The sequence below is a fragment of the Mesoplodon densirostris genome, chromosome 8 (genome assembly GCF_025265405.1).
Source record: "Mesoplodon densirostris isolate mMesDen1 chromosome 8, mMesDen1 primary haplotype, whole genome shotgun sequence".
NCBI classification, from domain to species: domain Eukaryota; kingdom Metazoa; phylum Chordata; class Mammalia; order Artiodactyla; family Ziphiidae; genus Mesoplodon; species Mesoplodon densirostris.
The window spans coordinates 92,653,267-92,673,500 of NC_082668.1; the positions used below are offsets into that span (position 1 = coordinate 92,653,267).

At 36.3% G+C, this 20,234-nt stretch overlaps 1 protein-coding gene across 1 annotated transcript in view; it reads right to left on the reverse strand.

Moving 5' to 3' along the window:
• Positions 1–20,234, reverse strand: part of GPR155 (G protein-coupled receptor 155) — a 43,445-nt gene that overhangs the window by 15,831 nt on the left and 7,380 nt on the right. Inside the window, exons 3-10 of the mRNA XM_060106905.1 lie at positions 14,442–14,841; positions 12,479–12,644; positions 11,428–11,583; positions 9,765–9,848; positions 8,715–8,832; positions 5,119–5,203; positions 4,914–5,004; positions 3,426–3,636 (exon numbers count right to left, since the gene is read on the reverse strand). Of these exons, the coding sequence (XP_059962888.1) occupies positions 3,426–3,636; positions 4,914–5,004; positions 5,119–5,203; positions 8,715–8,832; positions 9,765–9,848; positions 11,428–11,583; positions 12,479–12,644; positions 14,442–14,841 (1,311 nt within the window). The remainder of the gene's footprint in view (positions 1–3,425; positions 3,637–4,913; positions 5,005–5,118; positions 5,204–8,714; positions 8,833–9,764; positions 9,849–11,427; positions 11,584–12,478; positions 12,645–14,441; positions 14,842–20,234) is intronic.

Sequence of the window (20,234 nt, forward strand, 5' to 3'; positions counted from 1 at the left end):
AAACTGGTTTACAGAAGTCATACTGAGACATCTGCTATAGAGCTGTAATTTTACCTCTATATAGTCAGAGAACTGCATGCAGTGTCCTTTAAAACATTTCTCACATATATGGACACGGTTCTCCTTGACATGGATTATAATAGAATAACTTCAGTGATAAACTGTATTAAAACTTAATGTACTAAAAAGGAATAATTCATAGGCTGAAGCTTTCATTGATAATGTGCTTTAATTTTTCTGTAGTGTTCTTAAAAACAAAACAAAAAAAGATTTCAAAGTATAAAAACTATAATCTATAATAAGCTATTACAAATGTCTTTCTAAATTTAAGATAACAATGCCACAGAATAATCGAAAAGAAAATACAGAAATCATCTGGCCCTGCCCTCTTACCTTCAGAAATTTGAAGGCTTAAATTCACTAAGATAAAATTGTTAAGAAAACAGATATAAAGCCAGCGCATTCCAATGACATATGTATAGGGAACACACACATATGGCAGTTTTTCCCTTCAAATGTAAGAAGGATATGTAAGTGCCCCATTAGCCTTCTCATTTGTGTATGTATGTTTGTATGTTGCTCAGTAATATACCATACTTATTTATTACTTTTTAATTTTACCCTTTGACCCCCTTCGCCCATTTCTCCTACCCTCTACTCCCTGCCTCTGGCAACCACGAATCTTGTTTTCAGAATCTATGAGCTTTTTTTTTTTTTTTTTAAGATTCCATATATAAGAGAGATGATATGGCCTTCTCTTTTATTAACTGAACCTTTGCTCTCATATTAAAATAGGTTAATTTTCCTTTCAATTATAATTCCACACTTAGAGTGTAAGCAAATCATGTGTCTCTGACAAATGTTTAGCGAGGGGCAGAAGGGAGTGAACTATTTTGGATTACTGAGATTTGGGGAGGCCAGGCTGGATCTAATGTGTTATGTGTTAATACTACTAGCAAAGCAGAAGAGAGCAGGCTTTAGGGAAGGAAAATAACCAGACAGGTTTAAAAACCTTTTTCCTAGGAACATGGGTGAATAGGCAAATAAACAAGTGCTTTGCCACAGGAGTTTTCAGGGTAGCTTCAGAAAATCATGGCACATCTTATCTACCCACGCATCTATCCATTCATTTAACAAACATTACTAAACATGTAGAGGAAGCCTGATACCATGCTAGGTGCTGAGGCTATAATGATGGGCAAGTCAGTCACAGCACTTACACTCTTGTGGGTTATACTGAAAATTTAAAAAGCAATTATAAAGCAGTGAGATAAGAGGAGAGGGAAGTATAAACACTGCAGAAGGTTTCCTATTGAGATAAGCCATAGCTGTCTTCTGGCTCTCCATTTATACAAAAGGTGCAAGCTAGTTTTCCTGCTAGAGATGACGATGACAGGATTTAAAGAACATCTATGGTACTGTTTATTTGCTATTTTTAAAGGACAGTAGAGATGTAGCAGCAGAAGTCTCCGGGCTTAAGACACTTAGTTTAGGACTCCCCACACATGTCTGCAGGCCTTTGGTGGCCAGTTCTAAAACACTCGCAGGAGAAGAAGATGTAGAGAGTGGTGGTCTTTACACCCTGTCTGAAAACATAAAGTAGATGGATTTATAGGATAAATGTGAGAGTACACAAAGAAAGCGAGGAAGGAAAGGATGCTGGGCATGATCAGAAAAGTACTCGAGACTTCAGAAAAGTGGCTTTTAAAATCTTAGTGAAAGCGTACACATAATCCTTGAACTTCTGTTTTAAAAGGGAAAATAGTCAAGAGGACTCAAAAGAATGAAATTCTGATGATATAATCACAAAGGATCTGACAAAGAAATTAGTGAGCACCACCAATAAAATGAACTAAAGGAGGCCTGATTGAAGCAGGGTTAATGTAAATCACTAGTTGGCAAACTACAGTCCTATGTAGTGGGACCCCGCAGTCCTATGTAGTAGGTATTAGCAGCATTAAATATGGAAACCAAGGCACAGAGAACTTGCCTAAGACCAAATAATAGTAAACTGTAGAGTCATATTTGAACCCAGGCAGACTGGCTCCAGAACCGTGTTTCTAACCCCTGTGCCATCTACTTCCAGTTTGGGATGAAGGACAGGAGAGAGGAAGGAAGGCAATGTAAGACAGTAAGATTTGTGGGATCTTCTTCCCTTTTTTTTTTTTTTTTTTTTTTTGCGGTATGTGGGCCTCTCACTGTTGTGGCCTCTCCCGTTGCGGAGCACAGGCTCCGGATGCGCAGGCTCAGCGGCCATGGCTCACGGGCCCAGCCGCTCCGCGGCATATGGGATCCTCCCAGACCGGGGCACGAACCCGTATCCCCTGCATCGGCAGGCGGACTCTTAACCACTGCGCCACCAGGGAGGCCCCAACATTTGAAATCTTTTTTTTTTTTTTTTCTTCTTCCTTTTAAGTTAGTTAAAATGCTTTTTTAAGTCTCTTTTTAAAAAGAGATTTCTTTTTGCTCTTTCTTCTTTACTTATTGCTATTTACAACTAATAGTTTTAAGATTAGTCATCTCTCTACTCCACACACTCTCTAAACAAAATAGGTACCATCATTTACACTTCCTAGCACAGTGGTCTATGTCTATGAAATCTCCACAAGCACCAGTGAATCCAAAATGCATACTCTATTGCTGAGTTCCCTTCACGAATTGAAGCAAACCCGATAACCATTAACACATTAACAAAGTCACTGGTTAGGGTCATATTTTCACTTATACCAAGGATTGCTGAACATTTTCTATAAAGGGCCAGATAATAAATATTTTAGGCTTTGAGTCCATTGAATCTCTGTTGAACAACTCAACTCTACCAATATAGCGTGAAAGCATCCATAGGCAATATATAAATAAATGAGCATGGCTATGTTCCAATAACATGTGATGGACACTGAAATTTAAATTTCATATAACTTTCAAGTGTCATAAAATATTTCTCCTTTAAAATTTTTTCTTCAACTCTTTAAAAGTGTACAAGCTATTCTTAGCTCTTGAAACATGCGGGAACAGATGGCCCACTGTAGTTTGCCAACTCCCAACTTTCACCATTAACCCTGCTTCAATCAAGCCTCTTTAGTTCATTTTATTGATGGTGCTTACCTGATACAATGTTGTTAAATTAACAAACATAAGTGCTTAGTTTCCTAGAAAGCGCCTTCCTTCAGTTGTTACTCTTCTCTAAACTCTCAGGACCAAGGAAGTCTTAGGATTTAACAAAAGATTATCCTCACAAAAGATTTATAAACAAGAATCTAATAAATGAACTTGCAAGCTCTTTCTATTATTGACTATGATTCAAGTTCCTCATTTCATAAATACCTGTGATATTCAAGATAGTTCAAGGAAGTTTCCTTAAACAAAACATTTAGGATACAGGCTATACAGGCATGTAAGAGTTTCTTTATAATTAAGGATCATACTTGTTTCTGGGATAGAACTTGTAAAAGGTTCAGGTTCATTTATCGGCACTGGACTGTCCTCGAAAGCAGTGCTTCCAGGCTCTGCTGCTTTGTGGCCTTGAGACTGGTCGAAACCTTCATAGCGTCCTGCTTGGGAGGTGCGGTACATACACATGAGTGATACGCTGGCTATCACAATGCTGCAGAACAGGGTGACTGCCGTGATGATCATCTGTCAACATTGCAAAGAGATGTTAGGCCACTTTTCACAATCCCAGCTTGAAATCTTAGTAGATGAGGTTAAGGGCACTTTTTTGGTTGAAAATGCATTATCTCCATAGCTATAAATGCTCTACAACAGTAGTTCTTAAAAAAGAGGAAGAGTATGGAAGGAATGTAAGTTACTTGAAGAGAAATTAGGGTTTGCTTGTAATCAAATGAGATTTCTAGATGCTCCTTTCACTATGTATCATGTCCTTGGTTTCCTCTACAAGTAATCTAAATGATTACTTATAGACTTTTTCTTTACTTCAAAGATTTTGCCTGCTTTAGTACACAGTTCAACTGTATTTCAACTAGAAACTTTGTTATGGTGATAATACTAAAAATAAGTAATTATAGCTAATACTTATTGAGTACTAACTATATGCCAGCACTACTCTAAGTCATTTACATGTATAATCTTATTTATTCTCACAACAATCCAATAAAATTCAAAATTACAAAACAGAAAAAAAAGGGTAAGAAATCAAAATCATTTTAGGAAGTTCTTAAAAAACACGTCTTTGGGAGGGGCAAGGTAGGGATGTGGAATTAAGAGATACAAACTACTGCGTATAAATAGATAAGCAACAAGGGTATATTGTACAGCACAGGGAAATAGAGCCATTATTTTGTAATAACTTTAAATGGAGTATAATCTATAAAAATATTGAATCACTATGTTATATACTTGAAACTAATGTAATATTGTAGATCAAACTATACTTCAATTAAAAAAAAAACACACAAATCCTTGGGAAATTCTGATTCAGCAGGTCCCAGAAGCCTCCTACTCAATAGCTTTTCAAGCACACTTTTTCCCCAAATACTTTTTGTTCTGAAATTTATATGTATGATACAATTGGAGGTCAAGAACTTGGCTTTTATTATTACTGCTAACTTATTAAATGGCTTTAAATTAATCACCCTTTCCTCCAATAAAGGAAACATAATTCATAAGTATGCTTAAGAAGACCCAGTAAGTTTCAAATATTTGGAAATCCTCAGCTACAAACAGACTTAAACATGTGAAATCTTTTTTTTCCATTTCATTTTCCTTTTTATAGACATGTAAAATCTCTACTGCATTTTGGTGTGAGTTAACAAAGTGACATAGGATCACCAGTGTGATAGGCAATAAACTGGAATAGACTTTCAAAATTAATTTTAGTTTAAGTATAGCAAAACACATTAAGAAGCTAAAAAGAGACATTCTCAAGAACAGAACTGTCAGTAAACTCTTCTCACCTGCTCTTTTCCATAAAAGAAGGCTGAGTCAATGGTGTCTCCATTATGTTTTCCAGTTATCAAAAGAATACCAACAAGGAGAGCAGGAATCCTATAATAGCAAGAGTTCAGAGGGAGAGAAAAAAAGAGCGAGAGAAAAAAGGAGAGGATGAATAGTAACTGTGTATGTGGGAACATGTAAGCCAACAGAAAACTACCAACTTACCCCCAGCCAGATATTATGATGATGCCAACAGGAATTTGTACACTTTCTCTCTTTTTCAAAAGAAGCAAAGAAATCGCTAGAAGGCCTAAGAATAAAAAATAGAGATTGAAAGATAGGTGATTACTCTTAATGTTGATCAGACTTCATGGAACTTTAACCAAGCTTATTTCAATAGTAGTCTGTAGTTCTTGCCCTAGAATTCACTCCTTCTAAATAAATGCTTTTCCCAATATTTTGAAGCAAGTTTTCTTAGTTCAGAATCATTCATGTTTTCCCTCCTACATTGCTTCTTTACTGAAATCTTCTTGTTTTATACATGAGGATTTTTTTCCAAAAGCCCAAATCATTTTGTTCTTTTGAGTGATGTGTTTGGAATCGAAGTATACTTGGAAAAAAAATTTTTTAACTGGATACAGAATGATTCTAAAAATAAAAATATCCCCACTTTGCTGGTGCTAAGAAAGTACAGGCAATTCTTATACAGGTTTTGTTTTGGGAAAATTCACCAAGTCTAAATGATGGACCTTAATACGAATATAATATAAAGTTAATACAAAAACAAATGTTTTAAACAAATGTTTTAAAACAAATATTTCAAGAGCTTTCCTTATATCTTATACCCATTATTTATAGAAGTAACATCCTATATAATAAATTCCACATAGCTATAGAAGCTTAGAACTTTAGGGTTGGAAGGGACCAGTTTTAAATTAATGCCTTCTTTTTTTTTTTTTTTAATGCCTTCATTTTATAGATATGTAAACAAGGGTTTGCCCAAGCCACACAGCCAGCAGAGGGCAGAGCAAGACTAGAAACCCAGCCTTCTGCCAGAAGGTTAAGTCCTCCAACTCTGTCAGTGTTTCTAAAACTCAGATCTGTGGACCAATAGGGATGTGGAAATTTCTGTGAGAAATGTTATGTCTTTTTGGTTTATTTGCAATGATAATCATCTGGATGACCATCTTACAACCAAAGTACAGTCTCGTTATTTCAGGGCTTACATCTGGTTTTATCTGAAGTTTGAGCCAAGTGAAAGCCAAATAATATCACAACACATAGTCCAAATGAACATTCTGTGGTAGTTTGAAGAGGAGAAAAGCAGCAAGATAACCAGGTCATAAACCCACACATCAAAGTAAAGCCAGGCCAAACCAAAAAAACCCTACCCAGAGAAATGAGTTGCATTTTACACAGATTAGCAAAATAAGATCCTTTGTCATGTCAATTAATTTTGCTAATTAGAGTTACTGAGCTTATAGTTTTCTTTAAATCTAATCTATGAATTTGCTTTGGCTTTAAAATTGTGTATTAGCTGTATATAAGGAATTCATACCTAGATTTAAGATTATACAGATTAAGTAACACTGTGCTAGAAATAATACAAATCAACACTGAGATCCTTGAGAATTTTTTTTCTTTACAGAGGACCCACACAGTACTCAAGTTCAAGAGATACTGTAATACCAGTGCTCCTCCCAATGCATTTGCACACTCTATTGTTTCAGGTTTTTAAAGTGCCAGGGAAGCAAGTAACCAATCACAAAAGAGTGCCAACTGTGTTATAGTAGTGAGGGCACTCTTTAAAATTCCAGTGTTTATCATTTCATTCGTGCCTTGTGAAAATATTGACATATGAAGAACAGGCTTAGTCTAGGCCTTGATGTCTCACTGATGAAGCTGTGAGAGTTCTTGCCTGAATCAGTTAAACTCTTTGGGCCTTATTTTCCTCCATTTGCAAAATGAAAGATTTAAACTAGACCAGTGTTTCCGAAAGTGCGGTGACTGTAGGTGGCACGGGGGCACATTTTTTGACTAATTATGTGTTTAACATGTGCTTGAAAAATTTTTAAATAACACATGAAACCTGGGATTTTACTGAGATAAGGCTAAATTTATTAAAGTAAAAAAAGTGAGTTAATTTTAAGGTGGAAAGAAAGGACAAGTGGTATGCAGATATGGCAAAATTCATGAGGATGGTTTACAAAGGAGTAAATTGAAAATGGCTGAACAGGATGATTTAAAATGACCTTTTAGGTCTAAAATTCTGTTATATCACAATAATCTCAAGGTTATTCTTCATCAAGGTCAAGGAATTCAGAACAGCTTCTTTGGAGAGATTTTGGTATGCATGCTTGAAGAGGATATCAGAGAAACTTGGGGCTTTTTGACAGATTGATCTATATACTGCTCTCTTATTCTCATTATAAATTTAACCTTAATAAACCTAAGTAGGGCTTTCCTGGTGGTGCAGTGGTTGAGAGTCCGCCTGCCGATGCAGGGGACACGGGTTCGTGCCCCGGTCCGGGAAGATCCCACATGCTGCGGAGCGGCTGGGCCCATGAGCCATGGCCGCTGAGCCTGTGCGGCTGGAGCCTGTGCTCCGCAGCGGGAGAGGCCACAGCAGTGAGAGGCCCGCGTACCGCAAAAACAAACAAACAAACAAATAAACCTAAGTATTAGAGATCAAGTTGGTTCATCTGTATTTGGAAATAAAGTATTCAGGCTCTTTTAACTTGGCAGCTCGTGAAAACTCTTACGCCTTGCAAGGTGTACTTGCCTTTAAAAAGCACAAACCTTCTCCTGTTTGCACTGAATTCATTTTGTAATTCCTCGCCACATTGTTGCTTCACTTCAAAAGGCTGTTGACTGAGATGGGTCCTACTTTGATCCTGAAGGCATGAAATCAAAGGCCTGTCCCTCCCCACCCCCCCACCCCGCCCCCAGCCACTTCCGGACACCTGCCTCCTAACAGGGTCTATAACCAGTGCTACCATTCTACAGTTTCCTTTTATGTGCCATTTTATAGGTTTGCATTTGTGGTATGAATACAAATCAGCCAGACTGAATGTTTCAAAAACATACCAGAATGTACACACCCAAATAAATGTTATACTTCAAAAGAGCAATGTGCTAAAACATTTTGAATATCCTTTATGGGGCCAGTTGAAATGAAAAATAGTTTTTCTTACTGGGTATTCTTCTCTTTCCATACCCTTTTGTTCACTTGTTTTCCTCCTTCTCATATTACTGCTCTTCCCTCTATTTAATAATATAGTTACATTTGTTGAGTGCCTACCATGTACCAGGCATAAACATCCATATTTCATTTAATTCTCAAAATAACTCTGTAAGGTGTGATAATCCAGACTTACAGATAAGGAAACTGAGACTGCAAAAGTTAAGTCATTTGCTTAAGGCAGAGCTAGAATTTTTCGTTCAGTTCAGTTGGATTCTAATAGTGAGCTCTGCAACACAACTCACATGCCTCATCCCTCTCTGCCCATTCTTTCCTTTCCCTACCTGCTTCTAGTGCCTTTCGCCCTTGATGGCTCCAAAGGGGAGCTGTGCTGACTGTGGCCTAGAACCCAAGACCCTGAAGAAAAAGGACATGTGACTGGAAACCACCTGAGCCCAGGCAGAAACAGAGTGATTAGGGAAGAGAACTCAGCTTTGCAGACTGCCTATGTTAGTGGGTATAACTGCCCAAGTGAATGCCTTAATCCTGCACTACTAGACTTCAACTAGATCACTAGAAACTGGGGCCTCAAGTAATGGAGGAGAGGGGCACCTAAATTTCTTTTCATGATCCAACTTACCTGTCCACAGGTAGGTGCTGTAGAGGGAGCTGTACAATAAAACAAACACCAGAATTTGTCCAACAAAATTTTTTTCTTTAACAAAATGCCATATCATCATTCCAGCGCAGACAATAGACTGAAGAAAAAATTATAAAAAAACAGTCAGTCATATTCATATGACTCATACTCATGTGTTTTATTCACAGCAACTATAATTATTCATTTAAAATGATTACTGAGTAATTAACTATTGCATTCTAGTTATACTAAAACTTCGAGTTTTATGATTAAAAAACTTTTTATACAGAGCCTTTAACAAGCCTTTCTATTTAATTGAAATAGATAATGACAACATTCTAAATATTAACCTTATATTTAGAAAAGGTTTACATAGAAAATGTAAACTTCTTTCCTTTATGATTTGAGACATGCAAAGATTTAACTAGAAAAGTAAGATTATGAGAGAGTTTAATTTGTAATGATTCAATTATTTCTATTAAAAAATGCAAAATTATCACTAAATGTCATTACAGTTGTCTTTCTGTATCCATGGAGGATTGGTTCTAGGACACCTCCTCGCCCCACAACAGATACCTAAATCCAAGGATGCTCAAGTTCCTTATATAAAATTCTGTAGTATTTGCTTATAACCTATGCATATATTCCTGTATACTTTAAATCATCTCCAGATTACGTATAATACCAAATACACTGTTAATGCTATGTAAATAGCTGTCGGCATATGGCAAATCCAAGTTTTGCTTTTTGGAACTTTCTGGTATTTTTTTTCTGAATATTTTCGATCCATGTTTGGTTGAATCTGAGGATATGGAACCCATGGATATGGAGGGTCAATTGTATTAGCCTCAACTTTGTATAGTTCAAGACACACTGCAGTATTTAATAAATTAGGCATAAATTAGTTGTAATCAAATTGTAATTGATTGTATTTGGTAAAAAAATACTTTTGACTTTATACCTGAAAAAACCGAACAAAGTGATTTTTTCCTCTATAGTAATATAATCAATGAGAAAAACACAGCTTTAATTATCTGTAGGTTTACTAACCTGAGCGATGAGTAAATTAGTTGTAAGCATATGAGGAAGCTGTTTATACTTCTTGCTCAAAAGAAGGATAGCCAAAGACCAGATCTTAAACACAGAGGTTCAAAAGTTACTCAGGTTTCTTAATCTTTATAATCACTTATTAATTACTAACTTTTATTTTATAATTACTTTACTAATTACTTATTAGCCTCTTTTTTTTTTTTTTTTTTTTTGTTACGTGGGCCTCTCACTGTTGTGGCCTCTCCCCTTGGGGAGCACAGGCTCCAGATGCACAGGCTCAGTGGCCATGGCTCACGGGCCTAGCCGCTCCGTGGCATGTGGGATCTTCCCGGACCGGGGCACGAACCTGTGTCCCCTGCATCGGCAGGCGGACTCTCAACCACTGCGCCACCAGGGAAGCCCACTTATTAGCCTCTTTAAAGAATCCTCTTATCCTGGTTCAAAAAGGAATTGCAATATTTTATTTACTTTAACTTGTGTAGTTCCCAAAAGGGCATTAAGGTAAACTAATATCCAAAGTAAAATAGAAAGCATGGAGAGATCCTATGGTAAATTAACTCCAAAAATGACAGAGTCTTTAAGAACTATTCCTTGAACAGGGAGGGCCACGTTCCAACTACCCCTACCTTTGGTGGCTGGGGTGGGACACAGGCTCACAGCCAACTCCTCAGAAAATGAGCTTTAGTGGGAGACGCAGTTATACTGCACTATCTTGAATTTTCCCTTTTTGATTCCACCACATTGGCTTGTGAAGTATCTAAATTCCAGGCTGTCTTACTTCAAACAACACATGTCATCCACCTTAAGATTAATTTTCCTGCATTCTTTATATTTAAAAGGATACACAGTAGTCAGCTACGTATGCTGGTTTGATTTCCTTCTTTCTTCTCACCTCACTGTCAATCAAAATTTATATTGTCTCTCCCCCTACGAAACTGCCCTCTTATCAATGGGCATCATTTTTAAGAAAATGTAACAGAAGCAAAATTTCTTTAAAATTACATTAATCACACATTTATTTGTTGCCAGTATACATATTCATCCTTATCTCCTTTCAACAGCAAAAGTTGTCTTTTTATTTTCAGCCAGAATATTGTTGGAATTCAACAGGCAACTCAATCTACAAGATACTCTAGTTGCCAAGTGTATAAGTATTTAATTTGAGCTAGATATGTCCAAAGATTTCATTAACATTAAATGGGTGTTTGGTCTTAATCCCAAAGATCCCTTCCAACAACATGATTCTACAATAGCTAGTATTTATATAGCAATTCACCATTTTCAGAATGCCTTTTACATATATTGTCTCATGTAATCCTTAAAACAAACCATGGAAATAGGTAAAATTATTATCTGTATTTTATAGTTGAGAAAATTGAAGCTTAGAGAGGCTTGTGTTATTTCTCCACAGAGAAATAACAGCTAGTTTGTCATAGGGCCAGGAGTCAAATCCAGGTATGACTAAATCTCATGCCTTGTCTGTTATACAACTCTAACTCCCAACTGGAAAGACAAAACTCATAAGGCTGATACTATATTTTATGGGTAGGCTTTAGCTTTCTGTATTGCATAAGAAATTATATTTTTACTCCCTTTCTGTTACCAAGCTATTCTCAAATCCATTCTGTGATTCTCATTCATTTTTACACTGAAACATACTTACCAAGGAGACCAGACTGATAATACTTATATCAAAACTAACATTCTGGATGGCATATGCCAATGGCTTCGGGTCCATGCTGGGAAAAGTCAGTAACCAGGCAGAGACGTACATGATTGGCGCAGACACAAATGTGCTTATTACCATCCCTGAGGTTATCTGCAAAAAATGAAGTCAAATTGAGGAAGAGTCACAGACTCAAACAATTCCCGTAAATGTTAGCCACAGCGCACTAAGGCATTCTAAAATAAAAGCAGGAGTCAGTAAAGAGACATCACAGAATCCAGCATGTTATCTAATATCATATTCCCCTTTTCTTAGAGTTCTTCAAAGAAAACACAGTTAAGTTCCCTTGGCTTCTCTTCCAGTCTATGCTCAATTTATATTTGCATATAACAATGCTAGAAATCCCACATCTGATGTTTATCTCCTAGATTCTAGAAAGTAAATCATATTAATGATCTACTTAAACTGATGACCAGTTTCCTTCCATACTATTTCATAAAATATAGGGCAATAAAAGCAATTTCAAAAAGAGAAAAATTACCATGCAAACATTCTACCGATTAAATAATGGAACTAACCTCTGGTCAACAATTTAGTTCCTTCATGTTATATTTCAAAAACGTCTGCTCTAATGCTGTAGATAACATGTATAGTATGATTAGACACTAATTGATGTTAACTGATTTAGCTATTTATTGCAGTTGATTATGTGGTATTTTGCATCTGGTGGTTGGATTATCAATGAATAAAACAGATTTTTCCCCTCAAATTTTGAAAGTTACCCTTCTGTAAATAACCTTTAGGCTTAACTAAAATTACAGCATTAAAATACTTGAAACTAAAAAAGACTAATGAAAAAAGTCATGGCTGAATAAAGACCCCAGATTAAATAACTCATTTGTTACATGATGTTACATAATGTCTCTTTATTTATAATGAGGCAATTTACAGATATCAAATTCTCATAAAAGAATATAGATTTCTGTGTTTTAAAAATTCATTTTTCTACTAACCAAACAATCAAACTTAGAAAGTAATATATACATACAATCTCTACTTCCATGTTGAACTGTGTTGCAAAGATAGCCACTCCTGGTGCTACAGGAAAGACACCATACAAAAATGCATAATTCGATACACTTGCATGGTTCACTACACTGTTGCCCTTGTCCAAGAGTTCCACCATTTCTCGGCACAGAAGTGGCAGCACCAGGCTGAAGAAACAAGAAAGGCATCATTTGCTTGGTATCAAAGTATGCTGGTCCCCAAATAGTAAATTGCTCTAGTGAACTTGGCATTAGGTTATTCTTCTCCTGCCCAGAAGGTATCATTTTATTGAAAGAATAAAAAATTCAACTTGGAGCTACTTAAAGTAAAACAATATTCTAGAAATACTTCAAACATCAGGAATTAGGAGGAAAAAAACCTAATTTTTTTGTTCTATGAATAATTTTCTTGCAAAAAAATCTGTAAAAGTTGCAATTATAACTGTTGTTTCTTGCTTTCCCTATTAGTTCATTGAAATGTTAAAAGAAAAAAAGAAGACTGACAATCTGAGTAAACTTTTTCAAGAAAATTACTAAACTCATACTTGGAAAAAAAAAAAGTGGACCTTTATTATGATTAGAGGTTTAAATGGTTCAGGTAATGATAACAGTGCTACTCAGTTAGATTTCAAAAACCAGTAGAGAAACAGGTATCTTACAATTAGCTCTTTATCTTAATAAAGAAAAAAGGTTTAGCGAAGGGAACTGAAATAACTGAGGTAGAGCAAAAAACTAATGAAATCCAGATCTGGTGAAGAGTTAATTATTAAACAAATCCTCCAGGATTCCATAGAAAGACCATATCAACAGAAGCAAGTTAATGGAGCTTTCCTTTAGAAAGAAGAAAACCAAGGTTAATATTGTCACAGCAGCACCTACAGAGATGCTCTCAGATGGAGTAAAGAACTACTCTAATGTGTTTTTTTTTAATTAAAAGAAGACGAAATTATGTAATAGGGATCAAAGAACCAGAAAAAAGATTTTAGAAATGAGAATATTTAAATACTTATAAGTAATGGTTGGTATTACTATTATTGTTAGAACCATATTTATTGCTGTGAAAAACTAAATAAGGGACTTCCCTGGTGGTCCAGTGGTTAAGACTCCAGGCTTCCACTGCAGGGGGCATGGGTTTAATCCCTGGTCGGGGAACTAAGATTCTGCATGCCATGCAGTGCAGCCAAAAATTAAACAAAAAAACTAAATAATACTTTATTTCCAAGAGCATAACACCACTATAAATAATCTTCAGAATTTATATGCATTTTTATTATTTTGAAAATATAGATACTATTTCATATTGCACTGGTCTCAGGAATTTAATTGTCTATACAAGAGCTAAATTCAATAGTTAAATATGCCCCAAGTGCCTTGGGCTAATCTTGTAGTAAAATTATGTCACCTTTACCAGGAAGTATAACTCTACGTCTAAAGAGCTAAGGAGGCTGAAGGAACTATCAACTACAGGAGCTAAGAACTTTTCATTTACAGGCTAGGATCAGATGGTTAATAATCATCATTCCTACTGACTTACCTATATTCAGCCACCCTCAGAATTTTAGAATATTTTCCTCAAATTCATGAAATAGAAGTTTCTATTCAAAATTATTGTTTTCATCATGGCCAACAGGATTTTAATAAATTTAGAAAACTCAGAAATCCTGCAAAATTCCTTTAAAAATATGATCAAACTAGGACACTGGAAGATATTAAGTAAAATTATATAAAAGCTGAAGGGAAACCAATAGTCTTTATCCTCTGAGAGTAAAATGGAAAGAGTAAACTATACGGAAATGACTTTCCACAATATACCAACATCACATTTTCCTTTAAATTGTAACTACTCAATTAGGAGGAATACTACTATCAAAGTATTTAATGGAGAAAATAGAGACATATCCCAACGAACGGGCTAAATAAGGCTTTCACAAAGTACAATCCCCAAGTTAAATAAGTGAAACTTACAGTTTAGCTGTGATGAGAAGAATTAGTACAACAAATGCTGACTTCTTCAGTTTCTTTATTTTTCCTACCATTGTAAGACCAAGATAAAATAGAGCTGATCCAGAAAAAGAATTCGCAAGTCCATCAAGAAAATTTTCCATATATACGGGCACCTTTTGATCAAGAATAAAATTGAAAGCAATGCCAATGAAAACCATAAATACTATTGGGTTCTGTAACACACGCAGAAGTCCAAGTCCCACAATTTTCACTTTGCTTTGAGAAGCATTTTGAGTGTCTCTCCATCTCTGCAATTCACAGAAGATAAACCCTATAGGGTTTAACATCATAAGAGATATTGGCGCCACTAAGTAAATGTACTGGAGATACTCTGGGTATGTCGTTTGATATAAAGCTTCAACTGCAAAATACAAATTAAAATTGATTTTTAAATGGTTACCACAGAAATATATTAATAAATTATGAATATAATGTTTTCCATGCTTAATTATAACATATTGTAAATTAACCTAAATAGTGTAGAATGACCTCATTACCCTAGTTTGGAAAAATATGTTTTAGTAATAAAGCTGAAAAGGAAAAAAAACCCCACTATATTAAATGACATTTAGCTTATAAAATGATAATCAACTTTTAAAAAGTATTTTTAGTAAAACCCACTAATTGTTACTACTTAGAGGCTAAGACTAGTCTCAATAAAGGGGCAGAATTGTAGAATTCTTAAAACAATTCAAAGTAAAAATCTACTAACAAAATGTTTAGGTAGTCATAGCAACAAGGTAGTTGTTGGTTCTCTTGAGAGGGAAGTTTCATTGGAGTGGCGAGGCAGAAATCAGAGCACAGAGAATGCAGGAGAGAGGAGGAGATAACAGACTAAAAAATGAGCACTGAGGGACTTCCCTGCTGGCACAGTGGTTGAGAATCCTCCTGCCAATGCAGGGGACACAGGTTCGAGCCCTGGTCCGGGAAGATCCCACATGCCGCGGAGCAACTAAGCCCATGTGCCACAACTACTGAGCCCGTGTGCCACAACTACTGAAGCCCGCGCACCTAGCGCCCGTGCTCCACAAGACAGGCCACCGCAATAAGAAGCCTGTGCATTGCAAAGAAGAGGAGCTCCCGCTCACAGCAACTGGAGACAGCCCGCGTGCAGCAACAAAGACCCAACGCAGCCAAAAATAAATAAAATTAAATAAATTTATTTTTTAAATGTTTTTAAAAAAATGAGCACTGAGGCAATGGAGTCCAGGGTATATAGGGAAAGAAGTGAAGATGGGAGATGGCTAACAGATAGAGAGCAGAGCGGTTAGAGACTGGAGGTCCCTGTGAAGTTCAAGAAGTAGGTGTAGCTGGAAGTTTAGGAGTTCACAGTAAGTCAGATAGTGAGCTATTGGATTTAATATTTCCCAGATGACTGGGTCCAGGATGTGGCCATGGGAGATGGTGGCTGAAGTCGAGTACAGGAAAACATCATTGGAGGTGAGGAGGTCAAGGAACTGAGAGAGCAGAGAATTTGGTGGGTAGTTCACATGGATGCTAAAGTTAAACAAGATAACAAGCAAAACTTGGGAGTAGAGAAGATGACAGTGGACCAGATATTAGTCTTCAATGAATGAGGAGGAATGACGAGTGAGGTCAGCAGATGACAGCAATGAGGATAAGCAGTTTAGCCAGGCAGCAGGAACCTCAAAGAAGCAGTTTTTACAGAAGAGAGAGAATAATGGCCTAGCAGTGGTACACAGTGGCTATGAGGATGCCAATCCTGCCTACCCACTGCTCACATGGTATGCAGGCGATGAGAAAATGAGCAGCCTCCATTGGAGAGGAATGAATGCCTTCAGGAAGGAAGACCAGTGAAGATGCTGAAGAATGAGAGATGGAAAGGTGGATCTAAGAAATGTTTGGGAGGGGAATACAGTAAAGTCATGTCAATGCACATTTAATGCAAATTCAACTACACTTTCTTAGGAAAACAAAGGCTTCATTTTTCTTTTTCATAAAACATGTTCCCCAGTGCAAACTAATTACTTGTTCATTGAAGAAGAGCAATGCTTACAAAAGAATCTGGCTATTAGACTTATGAGAAATGGTACAATATACACAAACTACGTGTGCTGCATCTTGTGGGTGATTTGAGGGATTTTTCAAAGGTTCAACTGTATATGATGACTTTAGGACCTAACCATTGCATGAGATGAGTCTCCTTGGAAGGGGATGGGTTGGATCAGGCTTCTAGCAGTTTCTTGGTTCATGTGAGGGCTGGTGGCCTGGTCTTGGCTTGATCAGGGCAACTTAGAGCCTTGCAGCATCAAATTGGTCTCAAGGCACATTTTTGGCAATGAATTCTGAAATTATTCAACCTAATATATGCAGAGCCTGATTCATAAATGATTTCAAGTTGAGAAAGACAGATAAAATAAGAACAGCCACAATCACTCACAATCACTTGCTTCACAAGAGAGGCAATCATGTGAAAAAATGTAAAAGATTAGGTTTCTCAATTTACATTAAGATAAAGTGACACAGGTAGGAAAATATATTTGTTTGCTTACTCAGGATACATAAGTTCAGTTAATGTCAAGCACATGTCCCATTAGTTATGTAACTGGATTATATAACCTTTAGAATACCTTGTTCTCATTAGCTAAAAGCTACTTTTTATAAGATTCAATTCCCTTTTTTTCAACTAAGCACATACAGAGGTCTCTAATATCTTTGAAATGTTAAACAAAATATATTTGATTACATAAAATTTCACAAATTCTTTCCACTGATTTCCAAATTAGATATATAGCTCTATAACTCAGTGGTTCTCTTTCATGTTTCATAAGGTTTCATCCTTTAAGTAAAAAAAAAAAAAAAAAAGCAGCACTTTTGATAACTATTTCTAGTTAGCTACACTTCTTCTGACTAGATATTTTAGCTCAAAGAGAAAGGTGTCTTACCCGCCCCTCAATTTTTAAAATAGAGAGTATATTTTAGAAAAGCCTTGTGTTTTCAATCTGAGCCTAAGAATTTTCCCAAGTAGCCAAAGTAAAATGCATAAGGTATTTCCTTTGACAACTTACAGCACACAAAGCTTCTTAAATTAATGCCTTTTTACCAGAAATGTACTTTCCTGGTACAGTAGCACTTAATCACCATTACATAATGGACTTCGGGTTGTTTTAAATGCTCAATGCAGGGCCTCCCTGGTGGCGCAGTGGTTGAGAGTCCGCCTGCCGATGCAGGGGATACGGGTTCGTGCCCCGGTCTGGGAGGATCCCATATGCCGCGGAGCGGCTGGGCCCATGAGCCATGGCTGCTGGGCCTGCGCATCCGGAGCCTGTGCTCCGCAACGGGAGAGGCCACAACAGTGAGAGGCCCACATACCGCAAAAAGAAAAAATAAATAAATAAATAAATAAATAAATAAATGCTCAATGCAAATTTGAACAAAAGTCTATATTTAGGCCTAGCCAATCACCAAGTCCTTTCTTCTTTTGCATGATCTTTTGTATTTGATTCCTACTTGGAATCTTGATTCCTGCTACTCCCACTAGTCAAAAATCTCAAAAGTGGGTTACCTACTCTGTTTACCAACATATATTCTTCTGGTTTTTCTTGACCATCCCCCTTATCCATTTTACTTGCTACCAACAATATCACCTAAATCTTAACTTTCAAAAATTAAGATTTTCCCACAGCTCTCCCTGCCCACAAGATCACAAATAAAATCTTTCTTTTGACAGTCACAATCTAGTCACCACAATTTGTTCCTTATTTATCCAGCTCACCTCTCACTATACCTTAGTGCAAAGCCTCTATCAGCCAGTTTATATCCCTGTAACGCTGGATAAACACCAGGTTCATAATTTCTAGTTCTACATGCTCATCATCATTCCCCAACTTCATCATCCCCCAACTTCTTGAAATCTCTCCTTTCTTATCCAAATCTTGCCTACTATTTAAGGCCTGTCTCAGGTACCACTTCTTCCACCAAGTCTTCAGTCTACATCATGGATCTCTCCTTCCCTGGATGGCTCTGGTACTTTGTGTACTTTTTGTATCAGTGCCATCTCAACAAATTCTAAGTTCCTTGAAGGTATCATTTTATAACCCCCAGTCCCAGCTGAGTGCTAAGCAAAATCTGAAAATACTTGCTGAATGGAATTAACACATCAATGAATGTCAAAGGTTTCAGACAGACTAAAAATGTGTTTTGTAACATAGAATTAAAATGTGTTTTGTAACATAGCAATTTATAACTGTTATCCATGAACCCATTTCTTTTTATATCCAATTTTTTTCTTTTTTCATCTTCTGAATATGTATAAAGCAGGCTACTATTGGGGTATTTTAAGTCAGTTGAACAGGTATACAAAGGCAAAAGAAGTATAGTCTAGTGGGAAAGCAAAAAATTGGGAATAAATACTTGTTTAATTACTAGAATAGGGTTCAGTATGGGAATTTCAGTTCATTCTGCCATTCATTTGCATAATTACTTAACATTCCATCTTTATCTATAAATAGGCAGCACTATTTTTTAAATTTATGTATTTTTTATACAGCAGGTTCTTATTAGTTATCTATTTTATACATATTAGTGTATATATGTCAATCCCAATCTCCCAATTCATCCTACCACCCTCCCTCCCCCGCAGCACTATTCTTTTGTTATCAATCTGAGTATAGTTTTTCAAATCTGAAAAACAATTGAAAGCAGTGACCCATATTAACAAATTAGATTTATAATCATTGTATCAACTATTAAGTTCTAACTAATACTTATAAATAAGGCTCTTGGGGGGAGGGGAGAATCCCACTCTGAGGAATTATTATATAGCTTTGAAGAACTAAGAGACAAAATTAGCCACCCACTGTGGCTCCTCTTTTGATTACTGCAGGGTTTCAATCCCTAGCAAATAACACAAAGACCCAGATAAGATCATTCTATTATTTAATGGCATATAGTTAAATGCTTCATTTCCTTTCTGTTTACAGCTCAAGCACTAGAGCATAATTATGATTAGTCAGGGTGCTTATGCTATCAGCATTGTTTAAGAATGAATTATAGCACTTAACTATGCCCTATTGTATCTTTTAATGACAGAGGCAGGGAACCATTCTGATTTGCTAAAAATCCACACTTCACCTCAGTAGAGTCTTGGTTTCTTCTCATACTCAGATTTCTTAAAGTATCTCTGAAAAGAATTGTTTTTAAAAATAGCAAGCTTATTTTTTTAGTCTGCAATAATGCAATGTAGTATTATGTCACTTGAGTATAGATAAATCATTGTAATGCAATTTCATAGACCATTATAATTATAGTATAGAGAAAAAGTAAAGACTGTCCTTTTTCTTTAATCACTAACATCTCTTCTGAGTCACCTGTAAATTGGACCAATGTTGTAGAACAAATGCAGTCGTAAAAAGGACATTTCCTTTAAGCTACCATGCTTATCTGTGCACTAGAGAGTAGGAATTCTTGGGAGAGGCCCCATAAAAAACAGAAAGAATGGTCTTCTCTCTAGAGACATGGTCTTTTCTGTTTACCCTGAGCATAGCCAGAAGGCAGATGGCTATGAACAGCAGTAATAAATAACCTCATTGGAGCAGATAAATGGCCCTAGTTCTGTACCACAGCTTCCAATCTGCAGATATATGAAAAAGCACTTCTGTGTATACTGTTGGTTTCTGCTAAAGTTATTGTCTACAACCTAATGTCCCAAGAGCTCTTACATTATCTGTGACTTAAAAACAAACAAACAATTACAACTCAAAATCTGCAAGCATAATCATCAGGGGAACTGGG